Genomic DNA, 22,848 nt, shown 5'->3' on the forward strand with positions numbered 1-22,848 from the left:
TCTCCTATCCCAGATAGGAGAAAGTTTGAATTATGCAGAGACAGCTCTAAGTAATCCAATCGTAAGGTGATTTCTCAGAAAAGTGTAAACACTGTGGAGTTATCAGAACATTTCTTAGTTTCTTCTTCAGTTTGTTTGACCATCCCAACAGGGCAACATCGGCTCAACCAATGACATGCATTTGGGGCAGGACTATCTGTTTGTCTGACCAATTACAGATTGGGGGAGTGTTCAGGAAACCTGTTTGAAAACAATCTTAATTTTGCAATTTCATTTGCCGATGATAGCATTGCAGATATTACACACTTCACTTTTAAGAGTCTCTCTTTTACCCCTTTCTCCAACCTAGACTTATAGAATGGACGTTACTATAACAAAAATGTAGCAAACTGAGTTTTATTCACTTTCACACAGATCATGACTACAATGGCTGATTGACTTTATTAACACTAATTTTTGGCTCTATTACTCACACCCTGCTATGTTTTGATTTTGAAACATTAACACACATATTCAAAAATGATTAGCGGTCATGGTAGCTCACCTGATAGAGTGTTGGACTTTGTACTCTGAGACCAAGCCTCGAGCTCAGCCAAGGACGCTCAGAGTGAATGTGAAGTGAAAGTTCCATAGAAGTGACAATAAATTAGGTGGTTGATTTAGTATATGTGCTTTCATGTCATATTTGCTTTTAAAACACTATCAGTTAGGTTGATTAAGGGTAAGGATGTCTGTTTTGTTCACCCCTTATTTATATTTTTGAGCACTATTGGTTAGGTTAGATGTTGATTTAGGCCAGGGATGGGCAACTGGCGGCCTGTATACCCGTTAGATGTTGATTTAGGGCAGGGACGGGCAACTGGCGGCCCGTATACCCGTTAGATGTTGATTTAGGGCAGGGACGGGCAACTGGCGGCACGTATACCTGTTAGATGTTGATTTAGGGCAGGGATGGGCAACTGGCGGCCCGTATACCCATTAGATGTTGATTTAGGGCAGGGACGGGCAACTGGCGGCCCGTATACGGACCGCAGTATTGTTGAATATGGCCCGTCGGACAAGACTGAGGATTTAGTTCTTTGAAAAAGGGATTATGTAAGGATTGTATTCAGGCTATGATGTTATTTCAACTATTGAACAGAAGAGGTAACTTGTTCTTAACAGACCTCCTAATCACTGTAGGATTCTAGCATGCAAAAACAAACACTTGTCAGCGAGCTAGTGCATGCTATTGTTAACGTACGCGGGGGAACCCATATCTTTTGTTTGCCTGGATACGAAATCTGTCATTAAAGATTTCCAATTGATTCGCAAATACACCATTGATCAAAGAGACGCACAGTATTAGAGATATGTACACCAGAGCTGCTCTCCTCACAGATGTAAAGGGTAAATAAAATACAAGGGTAAAAGTAGGGTAAATGCGCGATTGAGATGACCGATTGTTGAAAAGTCTTGCGAATGGAGAGAATGTTCTCTGACGCATGGGACTGTTCGGTCCATTCGTGTTTGTTGTGGTGCTGAAATGTTTTGTATTAATGCACTGAAACGTTATGCTCTTGTATCCAGTATTGTTATTAATGATAATATTTAGATTTTAACCAATACCTATAAGCTGTTTTAAAATGTTTTTATAAATATTATTAAATAAAAATGTTAATATAGGTAAAAAAAATCTTTAAAAAGCACGTTCCATTAGTCATGCATAGATTACCCACAATAATAAGGAAATTGAGTAAGGGGGGAACATTGTGAGAGTGTGGATTTGTAATCCGGCCCATTGGTAGAGAGGAGAAAAAATGTTGGCCCTCGCAACCTCCAAAGCTGCACATCCCTGGTTTAGGGTAAGGACGTCTGTTTTGTTCACCTCTCATTTATCTTTTAGGACACTATTGGTTAAATTTAGGCTGGAGTTTTAGATTAGTGAGGTACGTTTAACTCATTAAAACATCCACCTAACATTTACCTTAAAACCTTTTCTAATTTCCCATGGACTAATTTCCCCGGACATTTCACTGGGAAACTGCAGCCAAATGTGTAATGAAGCATATTATTTTGGTTTGCAAAAACGTTGCCATTGTTACATAAATTAAATGAAATCAGGCTGCTTCTCCCCTTATGTAAAAACTTCAAAGCCAATCAAACGCTCCGATGCGTCCTGGCTAAGAGTTACTGATCAGACTGGCACTGGAGTGAGGCTGTATTCTGAGAGAGAAGAGACAGGCGCACTTTGGGACGCCATTCTGAAATGTCAATAATAAAGTAAACATCAACAGCAGGGCTATGTTTGTTTATGTTTATGAAATGTCTGGATGAAGCTCTATGATGTGAGAATGTCAAATATCGACAAAGCCTGCTAAAACCAGGTGACACAACCGTTAAATTGCCTCTGCTTCAATGATACTCATGAGGCTGGGTGGTAGCAACACATTTTAAAGATTAAATCTTTTAAAAATTCTGATGAAATTAAAAGGTGAGATTTGTCATTTCTGCACCAATACCACCACCAAACAGAATTGCTAAAATTATGATAAAAAAATAAAAAAACAGGTAAATAACTTACAGTACACATCTTTCTGTATCTGAATATTAAGCTGGTCAGGAGAACATCAGAAAAATGACATACTTGAAAATCTGTACAACAAAGGAAATGCTCTGTGGAAAGACATGGATATAGACATCTATGTGTATGTGTGCTCATGTGCACTCAGCCTTCCATTCAGTAAAATAAACAGAATTAAATGCACACCAGGGAAACAAAACGAGTGCTCAGGATGATCAGTTGATTCCCAAATGCATGCTGAAGTGTCGTCTGGGTGCTGTCTTTCCCCTTGAGTAAGTAAGGTCACAAAGTCAGCAAAGCAGAGAGCTCTGCCATACTCTGCATCTTAAACACAACTGTGAGATGTTTGTGTAACCCACACTGACAGTGTTTAAAATACAAGGTGCTATAAACAGGGTTGAGAACTGTTTTTCCTTTACTAATGGAACTGAATGATTTTCATGAAGTTCTATTTGCTTGATCATTTGCTTTCTTCCACAGACTGAATACCATACTAACATACTCTGACAGTGTTTCCTGCATCCTTATTCAGACGCACTGATCAGCCACTTCTCAAATTATTCATCAAATAGACTCACAAATCATCCTCAAACTCATGGTTTACTTTGTGTACTGAAGGTTGGTTGTTCATATGATGACGAGCAGTTAAAAATGGTGGGGCTTTCATCAATATTACTAAACAAAATGGTATTGGAATCATTAAGGAATCAATATCCTTGAAATTCCCAATGAGGCTTTTTTGGAGATTTTGTCCTTTTTTGAGCTTGACAGACCAGCGTCTATGGCAAATAAACCATTTTGAAAAAGTCACCTTTATTCAGAGAAAGTCATAAAATGTTTGAAGCATTAGGGTGAGTAAATAATAACAATATTGAGGTGAACCATTCCATTAACATGTTTATAAAACAGTATTTTCCAGTTAAAGTGAGTGGATCTATTTCAGAATAAGCTACAATGTGGACTAGACTTTATGCCGTTGGTAAAAAGTCTAGCTACATAAGACTAATTAAGCAAAGACTTGCAAACTGAGCTCAAACTGCTAACACTGATGAAGTTTGGGGAAAAGTTAGAGATGCTGGATCTTCATCACCTGACAACATGAAAGTTATTTGAATGTCGACTTAATCTTCAATTTTAAATAAGCAGCAGAGCTGCAGATCTGTCTTGTGCAGACAAGCGTTACAATGATTACAGCAAGAAAGAGAGGGGATGTTGATTGGTTTACACATCAGTAGTAACTATAGTCATTCTGGTCACATACCGTTGAGAAAACAGTGCTTCTACGGTGACTGTTTTTGGGAAATAATTTACCAGTAATTGTATTTTTCACTTTCCTGTTTGGATAAATACTCTCCTTCTACCAATGAAAGGTTTCCTACTGGTGCAATTCCATCCTTGCTAAAGTTTTCTAATGTTCACAGGTTGACTACAAATTGGTAGAGCATAAAGACATTCCATAAATACAGGCAATTTGCATAATGTGATACATATTGGGGGTCTGTTCCAAAACCAAGTAAGCTTCCTCTGGAGACAGCACTTAAAGATATCATAGGCGCGCTCCCGACTCAAAGGCTGTTCCAAATGCTAGGTTTCTTAATTATGCTGCCTCCGGAGATATCTAATTTTGGCTAAATTCTAAGGAAGCATCGTGTTTCATTCCATAATGCACTGTGATGAGCTCAATGAAAACAAATTAATTCATGATGGTGGACAAATGGAGAGAAATGTTGATTAGAAATATAATTTTAATACATTCAATACTGAGAAATATTGAAACTAAATAAATGTGTGTGCTATATATATTTTTGCTCATTATAGTATCACGTCATTCCTCTCACCATCATCTGTATTGAAATGTGTTGTGAGTCTAGCATCCCGTGTGCTGCGCATGAGGAGCGCTTTTTAAATCACGCATGGAGTTGCCGCCTATGTAGAGCTCTTTTTGGAACAGACCTATTGGTAACAACTGAAATACAGTAAGTATAGTATGCAATTTTGATGATTTGCACAAAGCATAATAAGTATCAACTTTCTACACAATCTTTTGTATTCTATTTTATTTATCTGGTTTGGTACTTTCTGTCCTAGTTTGAACAAAAAGGCAATGCAGCTCTGATTTCTAAGCAAACTTTCTGTCTTGCAGACATCAATAGCCAATTTTACGCAATCGACTAAATGGTTATGAGTGAGATGAGAAAAAGTTCCAGTAGCATTTCCACTTGAGCACGGTTCGGCATGGCATGATTATAAACCCTTCTTAGCCCAGATTTCTCAGCACAGTTTGATAACCATTATGGAGGAATGGCTTTAGTACGTGGTGACTCACGATTGTCAATTTGCGAAAGCAAGGTAAATCAGTTGTTTCTAGGTAGCTGGGAAAGCTCACTATGGTGAGGAAAATAAAATATAATAAAAAAAATTGTTTGGCAGGCTTTTTTTACGCATCGATAATCGGAAGATTTTCCATATGATTATCGAAATATATCTGGATTTTTTTCTCGTTGCACAATCGTATTTGTCTTTTCAATCATATTTCTCAATACAACTTTGGATGAGTGTGAGCGGCAGGGTAAATTACACCGGACGCGTCTGGCAGACGACACGGCATGTTTTAAAATGCGTAACATTAATTTTTCTAAGAAGTTATGCACACATCCTGACTGCGACCTGCTTCAGTAAATGTTATATCACCCTCTTGAGGTCTCCCAATGATATTACACCAGACTGTTTTACCTCTCTCATATTCGCCAACTGACGTTTTTGCTCTGTACATTCAAGCACCACAGTCGAAAATGCTTACAAACTGTAAGTGTGCCAACACACAAAAAAATAAGAACCGTTCGGCCGATGGTGGAAAAGTGGCTAATGTGTCAGACTGCCCAGCAGGGAAACAGACATTAAAATACTAAGCAAAGGAGCTCACAGGGAACTGGGCTCTCATCCCACCTATACATACCCAACAACTCTCACTTCACTTTCTCACACACTTACTTCAATTTAAAGGGAAGCCAAGAAAACCCATTTCAAATTTAGCACTACATCTCATTCTACTTAGAAACTCCATATTTAATTTGATGTCTGTTTCATGGGCTGTATTGGCGAATACCTTGGTGTCGATTGTTCAGTCACCACATGATTGAATACATTAAATAATAAAACTTTCCAGTGGACAAAAAACTTTGGAATAAATTGGTTGTACAAATTCAATGTGACATAGGACCTTAAATGGATAGTTCACCTAAAACGATCTTAAACATTTGGTTACATCATTTAACTGACTAAAGGCAGGTGCACACTGTACGATTTTGGCCACGAATCCTAAATGATTTCTCTCGTGGCAGGGCAAAATCGCCAATCTTACAACGTTTTGTGTGACATGTTCACAGACGGCCGATTAATAGCCTTTGCGATGATCTTAAGCTTCCGACAAAATTTGGGCAGTGTCAGAAATTTTGCATTGTAACTGTATAGTGTGACTGCTATTACGACGGCCAGATGAGATATTCCGCTCCTCTCTCGCACCCGAACGAAACCTGCTCCGCGTTTGCACCACCATAGCAACATTTGTGCACAGTGTTTTTTCCTCTTTTCATTTGATATAAAAAATAATAATAAATATCAATGAAACTTATGATTAAATATATTTGCTTTAATGACTGCCTGATTCTGGCTAAAGCTCACCCTGAGTTACTTAATTTATGTGCTGCAATAAAGATTTAGATTTTAATGCTAATAGGATTCATAATGTTAAAATAATGTTTGAATTAGTACTGTGAGTCGATTACAAAAGCGATTAATCAAAGTTACAACATTTCTCAAAGAGGTCGGAAGTATGATCATGTTACCCCCCCCATTTTAAAATCACTTCACTGGCTGCCGGTTCAAGCTAGAATTGATTTTAAAATTATATTGTTTGTTTATAAATCGTTACACAACCAAGCTTGTCTGACAAGTAACCCAGTTGCTTGTCAGACATACTACATCCTTACAATCCACCTACTGTAGAAGTCTGAGATCACAACCTGAAATAGATCGAAAGTGATCAATATCTCCTCGATGTCCCAAGCTCGAGGCTAAAGCGCAGAGAAGGGAGAGCCTTTTCGTTTGTGGGTCCTATTTTATGGAATAGTTTGCTTATCAGTATCAGATTGTCACCTTCAATATCTGTTTTTAAATGTTCTCTTAAAACTAATCTCTTTTCGATAGTTTGATAGTTTGTAATGTCCTGGTGTTGAATTGTTGTGTGTTTTTTTAATTTGTTAAACCTTGGTGCTGTTTTTAAATGTGCTATATAAATAAAAGACCTTGATAAATAAAAGATAATTTTTTTTATAATTAATTGTGATAATCACAAATTTGGAAAGTGCTGAAATTTGACACCATATATACTTCTTTTCCTGTCAAATTGCATTTATTTCCATATTAGGAAAGAAAACAAAACAATATGTAACAATATAATGCTTTATTAACAACAAACAAAAGCCTTCCACAGTATAAAGATAGAAATGCACTAAAATAGCACCGATTCATCTAACATTAAATGTTTCCCAAAGTCTAAGTGGGAGTTTGACTAATTGAAAGAACTAGTCCCAACATAGGTTTTATATTCATTGCAATGGGCATTAAATCTCTTAAACTCCCATCCTCCATAATATGAATATGTCAGTAGACTGTGGCTATCCGCTTTGCTACAGCAACTGTAAATCCGCTTTCATGATTCGCTTCAGGGTGTCAACGTTAGCGTCAATCGCTGCTTTGAACTCCACATGAAAAGCGCTTGCAGACAAAAATGTCTCTTTCTGAGTTTTAGTGATAGTTGAGACTTTGTGTGCTTCTGTGGTAATAAAAATGCACCTTGAAAAGGCTGAAAAATACTTTATTTAACACAAGTCCTATCTGGGCTTGTTTTGTACATCAAATAGCATTAAGAGGTCCTTTATCCATCATTTTATCACTGACAGAGATCTGATGTTGTGTGTGTTTTTTGGTGTGTGCGTCAGCCTAATGTCTCCGGGTGGACACATTGCAAAGGTTCCACCCTTCCAACAAGTGTTTATGCTGGTTTATACTTTATTAACAGTAAATGCGTTAATCGCAATTAAGACAAATTAATGCGTTTAGTGTTTTTAATTAATCACATGTGTAAACGCGTTAATTCTGACGGCTCTAGTTTTAATGCTTTCAAATATATTCTAAATGCATGATTTAATATTTGTATTCTGTTTTTCCATCTGTATCACTCTACCCATCTTAAACAAAACAAAACAACAACAACAACAAAGAAACACATCACAAAAGCAATAGCTATGTTTTGCACAGTAATAAGGGAACCCCAGGCTGAAATGAGCTAATGTACCTACAAGCAACTCTCTCGCGAGCTGCACATATTTGTGTGTTGCCGGAGGGCAGGGAGCAGGCCTGCAGGGTGAGGCTGAGCATGTCACCCCTGCAGGGTTGTCTCCGAGCCATTAACTCCTGCCAAATCCTTGCACTTATTCTGAGGGGCTCCACTCCACACAGGGTTACACAACAGTTACAAACACAACTTGAAATAGATCGAATGCAATAAAAGTGTCAAAGCACATTGAAAAAACTTTATGGTGCATTGGGTCAAGGTTACAAATGAGGCCAACATGATATGCATGTGTGTGTACACCCACACTTACATGCACAAAAGTAAATAGAAGAACCCTGTACAGAGTACAGCTCAGAATATGATGGAGAGGAGGAGTGCGTTTCCATGCCAATAGGCTCTATGGAGATGGAGCTCTTTTTCATAAGAAAGCCCAGACTTACTGTGGGTAGAATAGCTTGGTGTCCCTGCTAGCTCTAATCCAAGACAAAAAGTTCTTGGATGCAGCATCATGCTTAACGTTAGCATGATGTGCCAGCAGTACAAACATTTCCAAAAAAACAATAGTTACTACATTTATTGTTTTTATCATAATACATTAATATAGAATCTCCAAACTGTGTAATGGGGCATTCACACATACAGCTAAGTTTTTACTGGCGGTCGCCAATCGCTCACAGTAACATTCACTTTTTGTTCTTACACTTGACTACAGCATCTCACAGGAGACAGATCACGTGTGCCCCAGCATCTTAACTCCTAGCACTGCATCACTGCTCATTTGCATAAAGCTAAACATTTCTTAACTTTGTTTCATTATTGGAAACACTCACATTGCATTTGCAATGGCATAAGTTCACTTTACCTCCAAATCACTGTATGTGTAAACTCTCCTTCTCCTCCATCATTCTAATTTTCTTTTTTGATTTCAGCTACAAGATACACAAGTAACACTATAGCATCTATGATATCTTAGTTAAAAAAATATGGCTACCAAGGCACATTTTCAGAAACCATTCACATACATTACATCTCTATTGTTATGCAGTTGACAAATAAATTCATTTCATTTGGGTTTTCATTTAATATATATACATTTATGTATGTGATGTCAGTGAAAGGGCATGTCTTTTGGGACTGACATCTTTCAGGCTAGGGAGGACAATCCAGAGGGACCAGATTTAATGAGTTTCAATATTTGCTCTAATAACCCTCTCTAACTCAGCCCTCCCATCATTTCCCCTCTTCATATTATTCTTTTAATTGTTGTCTCTGTTGTGGAGGATATTAACAACCTCTTTCTCCTGCATTCAAGGCCATTAGGATGGCCTGCCACAGCTGCACATACATATCACAGACATCCCAATTACTCTTATAAGCACAGTAAGTCCAATATCTTGTGAAACACACACATGAACACACACACAATAAAATGGGAGAAAAAGTTGGTGTAAAGAAATGTTGAAACTAGGCCACACTACATGAAGAATTATCACTGAAATCTTTATTTGTGTAGTGACAGTAAATGAGCTTCCATCTGTGGTTCTTTATAGCACTTATATGTACTTGACCTTTATTGTCATAGAATTTTCATAAACTTTTTTATTAATTAAACATCAAGGTTTTAGGTAAACTTTTACATTAATGATAAGAGAATGTGTATTCCTGTGATTGATCACCATTTCTTTTAAGGTTTTACTTTTTTAATCTCAGACTTTTGCCTTTACTAGTACGTTTTAAATGACCCTGCGGCCCAAAAAATTAACTATTAAATGTTCAAAAATTCCAGTGTCTCTCAGCGATACCTCTAATGCATGAATTATTAAATCACAGAAGGAATAGTAATTTTTCTTTTTACTTCAGAACAAGAATATAAACATTCCCAATCTATTTTTTATTCTCCGAAAATGAAGCATTTTTAAAAATAGATATACATTACTATAGAGGATATGGTTAATATTCCAGATATTCTTGGTTAATCTGCACTTACAAATGCATGTTGAATTTATGATGTCAGAAGTAAAAAAAATAAAAAATTATATAAAAAAAAAGCACAATGACATATACCCTATAGAGGACAGTGATATTAAATTAGGAATAAGGGTCAAAGGTCACCGTAGTGGTTTGGATATAACGCCACACCAAGAATTTTTAAAAAAGGCTTTTAAAGATCAGATCATTGTTGAAGACACCATGCATGAGGGTTAATATGATATTATAAAATCTGTATGTATAATAATTATAGAAGAATTGGAAAAAAAAAATTGTTTGAAGGGAAAGTTCACACAAATATGTAAATTCTCTCATCATCTACTCACTTTCATGCCATCCCAGATGTGTATGACTTTGCTTATTCAGCTGAGCACAAAAAAAAGGTTTTTAGAAAACATCTCAGCTCTGTAGGTCCATACAATACAAGCAAATGGTAGCCAGAACTTTCAAGCTCCAAAATCACAGAAAGGCAGCATAAGAGTAATCCATAAGACTCCAGTAGTTAAATCTATGTCTTCAGAAGCAATATAATAGGTCTGGGTGAGAAACAGATCAATACTTAAGTCCTTCTGAAAGTAAAAAGTGTAAGTGGAGATTTATAGTAAAAAGGATTGAAATGTTGATTTCTTTCTCACCCAAAGCGATTGCATCGCTTCAGAAGACATATATTAAACAACTAGAGTTGTATGGATTACTCTTATGCTGCCTTTCTGTGATTTTTGGAGCTTCAAAGTTCTGGACATCATTTACTTGCATTGAAAGGACGTACAAAGCTGAGAAATTCTTCTAAAAATCTTTGATTGTGTTCTGCAGAAGAAAGTCATTTCAAATCTGTGATGGCATGAAAGTGAGTAAATGATGAGAGAATTTAAATTTTGGTGTGAACTATGACATATGACATGAGCTCATTTCACTCCTACAAACATCAAAAGTGCCAAACTGAAAAGGGAGCCAAAAAACTCATTAATTCATTAATATAATTCAGTGGCATCAGAACAGTTATGGATTTCCTTTGCTCTTGGGCAAGCACATAGGTAGCTTAAATGCACCTTTCCTGCGTTTGAAACCCATTTTAGACTCACCAGGCTGCAGTACACTGATGCCCAGCGGATTGGATGTGCGGTTGGCCACTGTGCTCCAGGTGCCATCATAATTCCTCCGATAGAGCAGGGCAGCACACTGATACGTCCCAGCCTCCTTCCGTCCGGCTCGGGTGATGCTGAGGCGGAAGTTGGTGTTAGTGGGCGTACGATCCACTGTTGTGCGTGTGCCCAGGCCCAACAGCTGCTCGCCCCACTGCAGAGTTCCGTCACGCGTGAACGTCACCAAATCGCGGAACTCTCCATCACTCTCAGCAGGCAGGAAGCGCCATGTGACTGCAGCAGGAACATTGGGATTGTGCCGTGGCTTCACAATGCACTGCAAGTCAAACGAGTCACCGAACGTCACGCCGGGTGTACGGGAGGAGGCAGACACGAAGAAGAAAAATTCTGGTGGAAAAAGCAAAAAAGAAAAGAAAAAGGGAGGGTTAAATTATAGTGTTTACATTTGATGATAAGGTAGGTAATACTTCACACAAGCATTATATCACACATGAGCACTGTAGATAAGTGGTTATCATCTAGATTTACTTCAGGGTTCTTTATCCCTTTTAAAAGTTGAAAACCTCTTTATTTCCTATGCACTATTATATAGTTATAGTTGATAGGGTGGAATTATTTTTACATTTGCATTTAGCATAGATTTTCCCTGCTGTCAGAAAGTACTTGCATCACATTTTTGACCTCTACTATACAGAATCCAGTGGGAGGAAAAAAAATCTGTAGAGCTAAACTGCTTGCTTTTGTATGCAGTCGCAAAAAACACTGTGATTGCAATGCTGTTCAAAGACTGATTCTCTACTGCTGTGGAACTAGCTACTCATTTTCTTAACGGCAGAAAGAGAGGTCTGATTTGCTGCTGGCACACTGCCCCCTGTGCACAAATCTGTCACAGAGCTGAGCGCAGTAAGTAAATATGATGAGAGAACACAGAGTCACTTAATTCACAGCTGAAACTGATGAGGCTAATGGGCATATAGACAACAAGCTTATTTGCAGGCGCATACCTACTGGCACCCTTTAACAGAAATGTACATCTTCATTGCTCATCCTGTACAAGGCCATGGGGGAAAAAAAAGCTCATTACATCTAAATGCCCTGGCTATTCTTTGCGCTTAAAAATTAGGTGAATTCCTGTATCAGATTTCTGGAACTGGAATAGTTTTCCCTGTGGTAGGGATGGCGTCATTTGGCTACTACAATGGTTCTTTTACCATGTGTTATGTAGGGGATAATGTACAGTCAGACATTCATTATTGCAAAATAAACCCAGACAGGATGTTCAGGACCTGCTGATTGTACATTGTTACGTACGTTTATTACACGGCTACTAATCAAATAAATAAATAAGAAAGAAATATTGATTGGGGTTGAAATTATTTTATTATGTGAAAAGAAAGTGACCACAGAGTGTCTAGGAATAATGAGCGCAGCCTCTCAATAGCTGGGTTTCTATCCACATATTTTTATGCACATTTTGGGATATTGCAAAAGAGTTTGATGGAAACACCAAGATGCGAATAAAATCTCCAAAATGCGCATAAAAAACAGAAATGCTTGAGGTGGATATATTTTTTATTCGATAAGAAGAAACGGGCATATTATGATGGAAATATTAACAGAATAAGCTCCTCTTGAATTTATTAGGATACAATATGCACATAAAAAAAAAAGTCATGTGACTGAATAACTCATTACTTGACTAACCAGCAGACCATCATCATATCTGAACTGTTCCTCTGGTAATCCTAAAATAATGGTGTCTAGAAACTGCAAAGAGTTTACAGAGCATATAAGCTGAATACAAACTTGAACTGTGCGAAAGAGCAGGTTTATTGACACTTTTGAAAAATATTTTATACATCAGCACAGCAATGACACAAGTAGGAGGAACACGCACACATATATTGCTCCCAGAACTCTGTGACACGCTGTCGCTCCCAGACAAGAGACAAAGATCTTTACAGTGTTTTGTCTGTGTGCTCTAAACTGTGAATTGCCTATTCCATGAATAAAAGAGTCAGTTGCTACAATTCCTCCGGAAGTGTTAATTTTGTTTTTTCGAAAACATGGGATGGAAACATGGCTTTACTTGTACATTATTTTTATGATATTATGGATTTTCGCATGAATGAAATTTGCAATGTGGATGGAATCATCACTAATAAGATCCAGATGAAAGGAGTCCCAATTCAGTCGCACTGTCAGAATAATTTAGCCATATGTAAATTAGGAGTTAACATTATACTCTATTTTTTATAGTGTGGAGCGGAGGGGGGCGGGGCCAGGCTAGCATGTCGCACGCCCGGTCCCCAATCGGCCTGATGGGGCATGCGAGGGATAAAGGCGGCCTGTGACAACGGTTTGAGAGAGAGAGAATTACAGGCATGTCCGTCACCGGCCACCTTTATCCCTCGCACGCCCCATCAGGCCGATTGGGGACCAGGCGTGCAACATTCTAGCCCGGCCCGGCCCCGCTCCACATATAGCTATATGTAATTGTGACAGGGCGGAGGGCGGGGCCGGGTCGTGATTCTACACACCCAGTCCCTTATCAGGCTAATCAAGCCTCCGAGAGGGATAAAGGCCGACTGTGGCGGATTGTGCGGGAGAGAGAGATCGTTTACGGACATGTCCGTCATGTGTGTGTTTGTGTCTTTTGTATCAATTTATAATTAAAATATAATTTATATTGTCAAGCCGATTCTCGCCTCCTCCTTTCCATTGAACTACATTACACTGGTGCCGAAATCCGGGAAGGAGGAGGGATACGCCGTAGTAGAATTCTCGCCACTACTGTCCACCCCAACGGAGCAGCCGTGGCCATCTGCGTGGGGATGAGGAGCCCGGCCGCCTGGAAGCGGAGGATGGCCGCCGACCACGAGGAGAGAAGGGGCTCCTAACCGACCGCCTGGAGCGGACAGGGCCGCTGCCAGGGGAAGAGGAGTCCCCTACCAGCCGCTGAAATGCGGCGGGGTCTGAGACCACCAACCGAGAGCGGGGAGGGGCTCGCTGCCGACCGCCTGGAGCGGGAAAACCGCTGCCGGGGCGGGGGAGACCCCTTCTGTTCCCCAAGAACACGGCGGGCATTCCGTCCGCCAGGGCTGGAGGACAGACTCCGATCCGCACGGAGAGGCGCGGCTGTCGTCCGTTAGAGTGTGGAGGAGTGGGCAAGGAACAAACTAACGGCGTATCGGAGAACTGGCGAGTAAGTGTTTTTTTCATCTCTCTCTCCGTCACTGCCGCTCCGCATTGGTCTTTTCCTTCTCGATTAAATTTTACAGTGGTACTACACTGTTATGCTATGTACTGGGATGTACATCATGCTGGGGGATCCCCTGCCTGAGAGAACGAGGGTGGTGCCGGGTCGTGATTCTACACACCTGGTCCCTTATCAGGCTAATCAAGCCTCCGAGAGGGATAAAGGCCGACTGCGGTGGATTGTGCGGGAGAGAAAGATCGTTTACGGACATGTCTGTCATGTGTGTGTTTGGGTCTTTTGTTTCTGTTTATAATTAAAATATAATTTATATTGTCAAGCCGGTTCTCGCCTCCTCCTTTCCATTGAACTATGTTACAGTAATAGATAGAAGGCCATACAGAACTGGATAATGGGAGATCCATTCTCATCCTTCCTACTGGAGCCCTAATGATGCCACACTGCTGTGGTGTAGTACAGGGCAGGTTAACGCAACACCCAGGGTTTGGCAGAGTAGAGGGAGTGAATTTCATTTGGAGAACCTTTGCGCCCTTCAATTATGCAATCTATTAAAGGAGCAGAGTAATAAAGTTTGATGTCTACATTATAGGACTACTCTTTCTGCATGTTAATTAGATTTGAAGAGTAAAGCTCCCTGAGTTCAGATTGTCACTGGATTGAGAAAGGCAAGCAAGAGCTTTTTCTGTTTGAGAGTAAATAATTCTGTTTGAGTTGATCTGCTGTGTTTTATTTTGATAAAATTTGGACAAGGTGACCTGTAGTACGCCAACTCGATCCTACAGGCAAAAGCATCAGAAAGCAGCCAAACACAGATTACACACTCAACCCCTGTAGGGATGCCAAGAGTATCAGTACTTCGGTATAACTCAAAAATCTGCTGTTTATGTCATTAATATTAATCAAACAACAATATAAAAAAAGAGAGAACCCCCCTGCATTTTATTTATATTTCCTTTATTACAGACTGTTTACTTGAATAATTATTTATAATATTTTAAGCAATGTTGAATTAACTGTTGAAGGGTGCATGCTGTTGTTTTAATTTAAAAGGCCATTTTTATATTTACTTTTAAAATAAAAAGTTTGTTTATTAGCATATTCGTTTTTGCTGTGGAATTTAAATTGGTATTGAAATTACACTGATATTGACAACATTTAAAACTTGAATCCTCCATTTATTAAGCACATGCAATTAGATAATCCTGAAAGCTGTAAAGTAGTAAATCCTCTTTACCGAATGTCATTTAAATTTGATAAACACTTTTGCTCAGATGCTAGCTATACTGAGAATATAGGGACCATTAGCAGCCAGTTCTCTACACTACATACCCACACTCGCTCTCTACCCATGCCCCTACCCTACTAGGTTTCTCTCCTCTCTCTGAGACAGAGGTCTCCAAAGTGCTTCTTTCTACCATCTGTCCCCTTAACCCTATCCCATCCCATCTTATACAATCCTTTCTCTCCATTCATCTTGCCTGCACTCACACACATCATCAACAAATCTCTCAAAATGAGACTTTAAACCAAGGTCCTGACTCTCTATGGTCACAAAAATCCCAGGGCACTTCTCGCAAAAGAGTAGGGGTATAACTCCGGTGTCCTGACCAAAATCCCCCCATTAGCCCTTATCAGTCATGGGCTCCTAATAATCTGCATCCCTGAACTGGCTATATAATTGTACTCTCTACTCTCCACCAACAGCTATATACATATAAAATGAATTCATTCAACCTTCTGGCCACCCGCTCTGACCTAGGCATCACAGGAACTGGGCTTGGATGATTTGAGTCATTCTTTAGAGGCAGATTCTTCACTATTTTGGTTCAACTGCACTAACACCAACAAGGATAGCCTGGAACCTGGGAGTGGTGGTTGATGACAAGCTTAATCTTGCAGGTTTGTGCTTTACAACATCAGGAAAATGTGACCTTTCCTGTCTGAATATGATGCAGAGTTCCTGGTTCAAGCAATAATCATTTTAAGACTGGACCGCTACAATGTTCTGTTGACAGGTCTCCCAGCTAGCACAGTTAAGCCACTGCAGATGGACCAATGAACGAGTGTCACCTAGTGGACTCATCGCAATGAGGTACAAAGTCCATTTCACTATCATTCACTTTTTCTGTTCTACCCGATCTGGTGAAACCATCTCAACATTCACCATACAGCAGAAAACACATCTATTCTGTGAGCACTTAACAAGTCCACACTAATGGCACTTTATATTTATTTAATCAAAATAAAAAAAACTTTCCTTGTCTGTCTCTTTATTCTGCGCTAGCTTCTCTACTACTCTAGCTACTCAACTTAGCAGTGCGATACTGCAGATATTGTTGACTTTTATATGACAAATCGCTTATTGCAAGTCGCTTTGGATAAAAAGGTCTGCTAAATTACTGAATGTAAATGTATACAGTGCTCTCCACAAATATTGCCACCTTTGGTAAATCAGAGCAAAACAGGCAGAGGAAAAATGTATTTTCTAATAATCATTTTGGTCTTTCATTGGAAATATTCAGAAATATCTAACCTTTAATTAATCCTCTAAGCTCTGAGGGTGTTTTTAAAGATTTCCTATTTCAGTGGCATACCCAAAATTAAAGGCTTATAAAAAAAAAGGGTCAAGTGTTTGATATAATTTTAAAGAAAACATGATTTTAGTAATGAGATTTCACAGAACGAGTTTCATTCTGTGCCATTTGATTCATCATTGAGTGTGCATCACGTACTTGCGCCATCTCCTGGTGGCCATATGTAATTGGCGTGATTGATCACATGACTTTCTGCTCAAATACAGAGGACCATCACCACTGGATGGAGCAATCTGAATCCAATCTGATTGGTTTAGCATTCCATGATGCTACAGCATTTTCAATGACTTTATATGATCTAGAAAAGTTAGCGTGTTTGTAGCCAGATAGCAAGATGCCAGATGCTGTGTGCTCATTGCGCTTCATGTGGGTTAGCTAATGATCTATGCATCCGATTACTTTGAGTGTGGGCTCGATTTTCAAGATAACTGTCTCCATTAAGTAATGGCATGTGATATTTCATGATCTGTTTATGTATCTTGAAGTTATAAGCAAAAAAGCGTCATATGAGCAACACCAGTTCACATGAAACATGTATGTCAAAGACATATACGTAGGTATTACTCGCTATATTTTTGTCTGAGTAAAACAAATAGGCTGGTTGTAGTCTACTCTTCGAGAGCTTTCTGATAACACAAGACATATCTATTTTATGAGTTTGATGTTTCACTAATTACAATAATATGTACAGTGCCATTGTTTTTTTAAAAATAAATTATCAAAATTGACCCTGCTAATTTGACTGCAAATTTTAAAAACACTTGTTCAGTTTTGGTTATAATGCCTACAGGATGTGCATTGTAAATGAGAGCTCCTAAGCTTTAAAACAATACCCATTTTGTGTTGGCCAAGACCGTAATTATTAACATTTAATATGGCCCCAATCGAGCTTAAAGGGTTAAAATAAAATAATTAACATCTCTGAGTCTTCTCTAATAATGTTTAATGAGGTTGGAGAACATATAGCAAGTGATCTGAGAACATTCCTTTATACAGAATCTCTCCAGATCAATTTCCGATGTCTACACTTGTGGACTTGTCTCTTCAGCTCATACTATAGGTTTTCTTTATGGTTTTATCAGGGAACTGGGATGGCTATGGCAAAACCCTGATTCTTGATCAGTTAACCATTTGGTGTTGATTTTGAGGTGTGTTTTGGATACTGTAAGATTCAACCACGACCCAGTTTAAGCTTCTTGGCAGTCGGGTGTTGATGTAATATCTGCTGGTACATTATGGAGACCATGATACCAATATTTTTTGGTTAAAAATGAACAAATTGGCATTATTGATTGAGTACATAAACAATCAGTGTTCAAAATAATGTTCTTATCTTACACTGATTCACTACTGTAAGCCTATAAAAATTATTTGTATTTTGAGCTGTCGGGTTCAATTTGGCGCTAAATCGCTGGCTTATAACATTCATCCTTGCATCATTATGTCATGTCAGCACACACAGGAACGTAGTACCGGCTAAACTAACAATCCACTATTAATCTATTGTTTCGATTCAAAATGTTGATCGCAGTGGGAAATTGCACCAAACATTCGCGTTTGGAGAGCAAAGGCCTTAGCAACCTTTTGTTGCACATCATTACTGTAAAGGATTTTGGCCTATGTGTCACCTCATACTTGCTCCCCAGTGATAGTCAGGAAGTCATAGCTTTGCACTTAAGTCTTCCTAACTTCCTAGGTAAACTTAGAAAGGTACAATATATATGGTAATATAATTAAGATTTTACACATAATAATTTTTTTAAGGGTGCCATTTATTGTAGCACATGTTTAATTTATTTAGTTAGTCTTTTTACTTCAATTAAAGGTTAGATGTGTGAATATTTTAAATAAAAGACCAAGAGGAAAAACTAAAAATATATGTTTCCACAGCCTGTTATGAGCCTGCTCATATTTTCCAAGAGAGCCAATATTTGTGTAGGGCACTGATTTCAAGCCATGTGGAGACCTCTCTTGGATTGTTTGGAAGATGCTTAATTTCTGAATATTAAGTTTTGCCAAAGTTTACTTTGTAATGGTACATTTTATAGTTCAGTTTGTTTTGTTTTGTCTAGCCACTGCCAGACAGCCAGAGCTTATGTGTGTTTGATTATTCCAGACACACAGGCATGTTCAGAGAAACATGTGGCACGCACCCATTTCAAATCTCGCAGGCTGTCAAGTGAGGAAAGCTTCACTCAGCCCTGACCTCTGGTTGCCTTTACATGTCATGAATGAGCCCTCTAGACCTGCCTGTTTACTTTGGTACTGTCCTCTTTTTGTTACAATAGTGTTTGTATTTCTTAAAATATTCCTGATGTGTTCTGCTTATGCTAAATCATATGAGTGGCAGGGTCGAGAGTGGGGCCGGGTCATGATTCAACAAACCCGGCCCCTAATCAGGCTAATCAAGCCTCAGAGAGGCTGTCGTCCATTGGAGGTTGGAGGAGTGGCCGAGGACCAAGCTATGCCGTATAGGAGAACCGGCAAGTAAGTGTTTTTTTTTCTCTCTCTCTCTCTCCCACAGCCGCTCTGTGTTGGCCTTTCCCTCTCTTTTTTAAAATGTTTTCTTAATTTGGCATGATCGCCATTACGGTGTGTAGGTGCCACATTTTTGCCAGCCATCAGATGGGGCAGAAGGCACGCCCCTCCCCAGGGAAAGGGGGGGTGTACGTCATGCCGTGGGCTCCCCAGCCTGAGAGAACGAGGGAGGAATGTGGCAGGGTGGGGGGCGGGGCCGGGTTGTGATTCCACACACCCGGCTCCTAATCAGGCTAATAAAGCTAATCGAGGGATAAAGGCCGAATGGAGACTGCAGTGGGACAGACAGAGAGAGAGAGAGAGAGAGAGAGAGAGAGAGAGAGAGAGAGAGAGAGAGAGAGAGAGATATTTAAGGACAGCTGTCCGACACCTGTGTGTGTTTGTCTTTTGGTTAAGTTTATAATTCAAATATTATTTATATTGTCAAGCCGGTTCTCGCCTCCTTTCCCTTTAACCCCTTTACAGTATAGTAGTTTATCATAGCACAGCATGGGTAAAAAAGTACGAAAATAATTGTAAGCGATGGAATACTTCGGATAGGTCATTTTCAGTGGTGTAAACACTCTCAGCTCAGTTTAACACATTTTACAATATTAAATACATTTTTCCTAGGTCTGCTTATTTTATGTAATCAGGTTGCCTGGCATTGAATACATATAAAATCTGATATAGTTGTGTATAGAGGTCTATTGATCTGGATTAAAAACTGAGTCCCAACAGGTGTACTATACCACGCAATGTGCTACCACTATGGCATGTCTATTACAAAGACTGGAGATATTAACCATAAACATTAACAGTGACAACAAAGACATGGAAGTGGCTCGACAGCAAAGATTGTAGAATTTCGCTTAAAAATTCTGTCACTGCATAACAAGAAAGCAGTTGACTGGGCAAAGGCTACATCTAGATACCCATTGCTAAGCAAAATAATGAGGGGACCCTCTTCTTGCACCACAGGGGTGTAGGGGCACTGTTCTGTAATGGTTTAGTGTCTTTGTTGAGTGTGCATTAAGCACTGCAAGACAATACACACAGTCCTCACTCTCAAACACAGGAATTTAGGGAATAACCAAGTCCTTTATTGCTCAGTCTGCAAACTTCTGCTGGGTTGAATACATTTTTTTTTTTTTAAAACACCCCCCACAAAGAATGCATAATCATCTCACACATTGTGCTGCTCTAAAAAAAATCTACCATTAAACCTAGAACATTTATATTTATCTGCCATCCAATTAATGTACTGGGAGTTGTAACCGCTTTCCTTGTCATTGCAAAAAATAAATGTGGTAAAATTGCTGTCTATTTTTCTAGGCTCATCTCCGAGTGTCATCTGTAACCCAGCCAAACGATTCCAGTGCTACAGGGTGGCTTCCAGCCAGTCAGCACCCACACCACTGCCAGTCACTAATAAGCATGTTAAGATGCTCTCTCTCTCTCTCTCTCTCTCTCTCTCTCTACACAATAACACCACAAACTGGGCCCTGCTTCACACCCAGTTCTGATTCTTCATCCACACACGGTCACCTGGACTCAATGTTGGAAAACACAACAGTGCAATTTTTATTCAGCACCACCAACACACCTGTAACAGCTTAACACAAGACAGGCCAAGAGGACATGAACACATCCTATTGTATGCCCACATGTAGACATGTGTACATACAGTCCTAATAGTACACAGCACATGCCCATGGGAACATTCTACTTGAACAAAGTGACTACTTCAACACACCTGCTTCAAGGTCACATTTAAGAGGTAACGCAGAGATTCACGCTGATGCAATGCTCCAACAAAGCTCATCCTGAAAGTGTAGGAAGTACAATCAATGTCATTACAAAAGTTTGCGTGGCCGCTAGGTTACTAATCTTAAAGAGGAGAAAGATGTACTATAACCTAACTTTTTTGTTTTCTCCAATGTGAACGGTGAAATTTGTAATTTTTCGGTTAACTTAACTTTATTTCCACAATTAATATTTGCTTGTTGTAGATCATTATTACTGCAGGCAACCTCCCACACTCACGTTCATTCTCAACATCTGTACTTTTCTGTATTTGTGATCAAGCGGTCTTTTTATAGGCCTATTTGACAAAATCCATCTGTCTTGTAAATGTTAGCCTATGCTCGTGATGGAGTGGTACTGGAGCAGTTCTCTTTCAGAGAGAGAAAAAAAAATGCTCCTCAATGGTGGGAAAATTTCGGCATTTTGATTCTATTCCGCAACACTCCCATAACGTGAGTCACCTTCACTGATCGGGATGATCGGGACAGTATGTATGTTGTGCAGTATGACATAACGTTGCAAAGTGTGCCATGGCGATATCAATGCGTTCATATTGTACAGTCCGACAAGCAACAATCGCAAAAGGACTATTATAAATCGTACAGTGTGCACACGCCTTTATTCAGGGTTCGTACAGGTGCCTTTTATTTTTATAAAACAACACTTGTTACAAGTACAACATATCTCAATGTGCATCTTTAACTACACATTCTCACAGTAACAATTCTTGGTTCATTCATGACGAAAATTGATGTGCAATTGTAGTGTACGCTAGACTGCTCACAAACCTGAATCCTCCATTGATCTGCATTCAAATCTCAGAACGTTTTACACCTAGTTTTACTCTGGAGACTAATTATGAATTAAAACCGATAGTTAAAAGGATTCATACTTGTTAAATCCGCCATAGCAGTATCTATAAATCATACATGTTTTAAATCCTCCAGTAACACTTGATTGTGATTGGCCCGTTCTGAACAGCGCTGCCAAAAGTAACAGGTGCCACGTGACAGCGCCATCTATGAGCTGCTTCAGCATTGGTCTGGACCTCTGTCCATATGGTTAAAAAGAACTGGTGAATCATAAGTGTAATTTGTTCGTCAGTTTGACTCTACTGGTCGTGTTTCTTGCTTCACACGTAATTGAATAGCGCATCTCGAAAAACACTGTAACAGTGTGTTAGTATGGTATTTCGTCTGCACCAGCAGAAGAATATACAGTACATTTCTGAAGCCTTTAACAGAACCACCAGTCATGAAAATCATGCAGTATTTTACTTTACTGAATAAGAAACACACAGCACAGAGAGAGAAGTATGCAAAATAATATTCAAAGAAATCCTTAAGGAACCCTACTTATTCATCTGGCAACAAATGCTGTCACTCAATGTATTTTTGAGTGTATATTGCCAATCCCTGTTTCTCTGCCAATTTATTATAAGGCTTTCTTCTCTTCCCAGTCCGAGAGCATGTGTGTGTATGTGTGCTTATTACACAGACAGTTAAAGAACAGGCTGGGAAGTCACAGCTTATTGATCGTGATGGAGAGCTGACAGCAGTAGTTCCACTGGATGCATGTACATGATGCTATGTAAGAACAAGCATTAATGGGTTATTGACTGTCTGCATGCAGATGGGAGTTAGCTTTACATAGAGCATACATGCTAATTCTACTCCCACTCTGCTCCATGCTTGAGTGAATAC

The 22,848-nt window shown here is 39.2% G+C and overlaps 1 protein-coding gene across 1 annotated transcript in view; it reads right to left on the reverse strand.

Annotated features, from left to right (window-relative positions):
- The window catches only part of LOC127655231 (immunoglobulin superfamily member 3-like), a 189,667-nt gene that overhangs the window by 29,555 nt on the left and 137,264 nt on the right, over nucleotides 1-22,848 (reverse strand). The window contains exon 6 of the mRNA XM_052142910.1: nucleotides 10,991-11,398. Within this exon, the coding sequence (XP_051998870.1) occupies nucleotides 10,991-11,398 (408 nt within the window). The remainder of the gene's footprint in view (nucleotides 1-10,990; nucleotides 11,399-22,848) is intronic.

Source organism: Xyrauchen texanus, chromosome 14 (assembly GCF_025860055.1).
Source record: "Xyrauchen texanus isolate HMW12.3.18 chromosome 14, RBS_HiC_50CHRs, whole genome shotgun sequence".
Lineage (NCBI taxonomy): Eukaryota > Metazoa > Chordata > Actinopteri > Cypriniformes > Catostomidae > Xyrauchen > Xyrauchen texanus.